The sequence below is a fragment of the Trichinella spiralis genome (assembly GCF_000181795.1).
Source record: "Trichinella spiralis strain ISS 195 chromosome Unknown Scfld5529, whole genome shotgun sequence".
NCBI classification, from domain to species: domain Eukaryota; kingdom Metazoa; phylum Nematoda; class Enoplea; order Trichinellida; family Trichinellidae; genus Trichinella; species Trichinella spiralis.
Window position 1 is genome coordinate 1 of NW_003532468.1, and position 652 is coordinate 652.

Below are 652 nucleotides of genomic sequence, written 5' to 3' on the forward strand. Positions count from 1 at the left end.
TAAAATAGTGATTGTTGATTTTTCACTAGTCAAGAGTAGCAACAACAACAGTAAAGAACAGTCAACAACAACAACAACAATAAACAACATAACAGTGAAAAATGTTAACAAAGTAGAAACGACGAAAAAGAATAATACAATACAATGAAATAAAATACGAGTATAATACAATACAATACAATACAAATATAATATAGTACAATACAACACAACAAAATAGAATAAAAATATAATACAAGCCACCACTTGGAAGGCGGCACTAAATCGGCTCCGGCGTTAAATACATTAAAGCTGCTAGCGTGCGTCTACCGTTGGTGTATTCACCCTTATATTGTGCAACCCGTCGTTGCTTTTGAGCATAAACCCTGTTTACCCGTCTTAAGTCACCAATGGTCACGTTTCCTGATAGCACCTGTTGAATCAGGGTGTCTATAACACCCTGTTCCGCTATCAGGAGCTCAAGCAGTTCATAAAACCCGTTATGACTTTTAGCCGCTTTTCTGTTGAGCCGATTATGCCAATCTTCCCAGTGGTTATTTGTCCTAATATTTACCTTTATGTACATTCCATAGCTGCATCGCGTACTTTGAATAAGTGCATAAGATTTTGGCCGAAAAAAAATCCCTGTTAGTTAATTTAACGATAAATAATG

The 652-nt window shown here is 35.9% G+C and overlaps 1 protein-coding gene across 1 annotated transcript; it reads right to left on the reverse strand.

Annotated features, from left to right (window-relative positions):
• Positions 1 to 259: 259 nt before the first annotated feature.
• Tsp_15805 (conserved hypothetical protein) lies at positions 260 to 565 on the reverse strand. The gene has a single exon (XM_003366722.1). The coding sequence runs from the start codon at positions 563 to 565 to the stop codon at positions 260 to 262; it is 306 nt and encodes a 101-aa protein (XP_003366770.1).
• Between the last annotated feature and the right edge of the window lie 87 nt (positions 566 to 652).

Bases quoted from the DNA above. Each gene is read 5' to 3' on its own strand.
- Tsp_15805 (XM_003366722.1), bottom strand. From the start codon at position 565: ATGTACATAAAGGTAAATATTAGGACAAATAACCACTGGGAAGATTGG.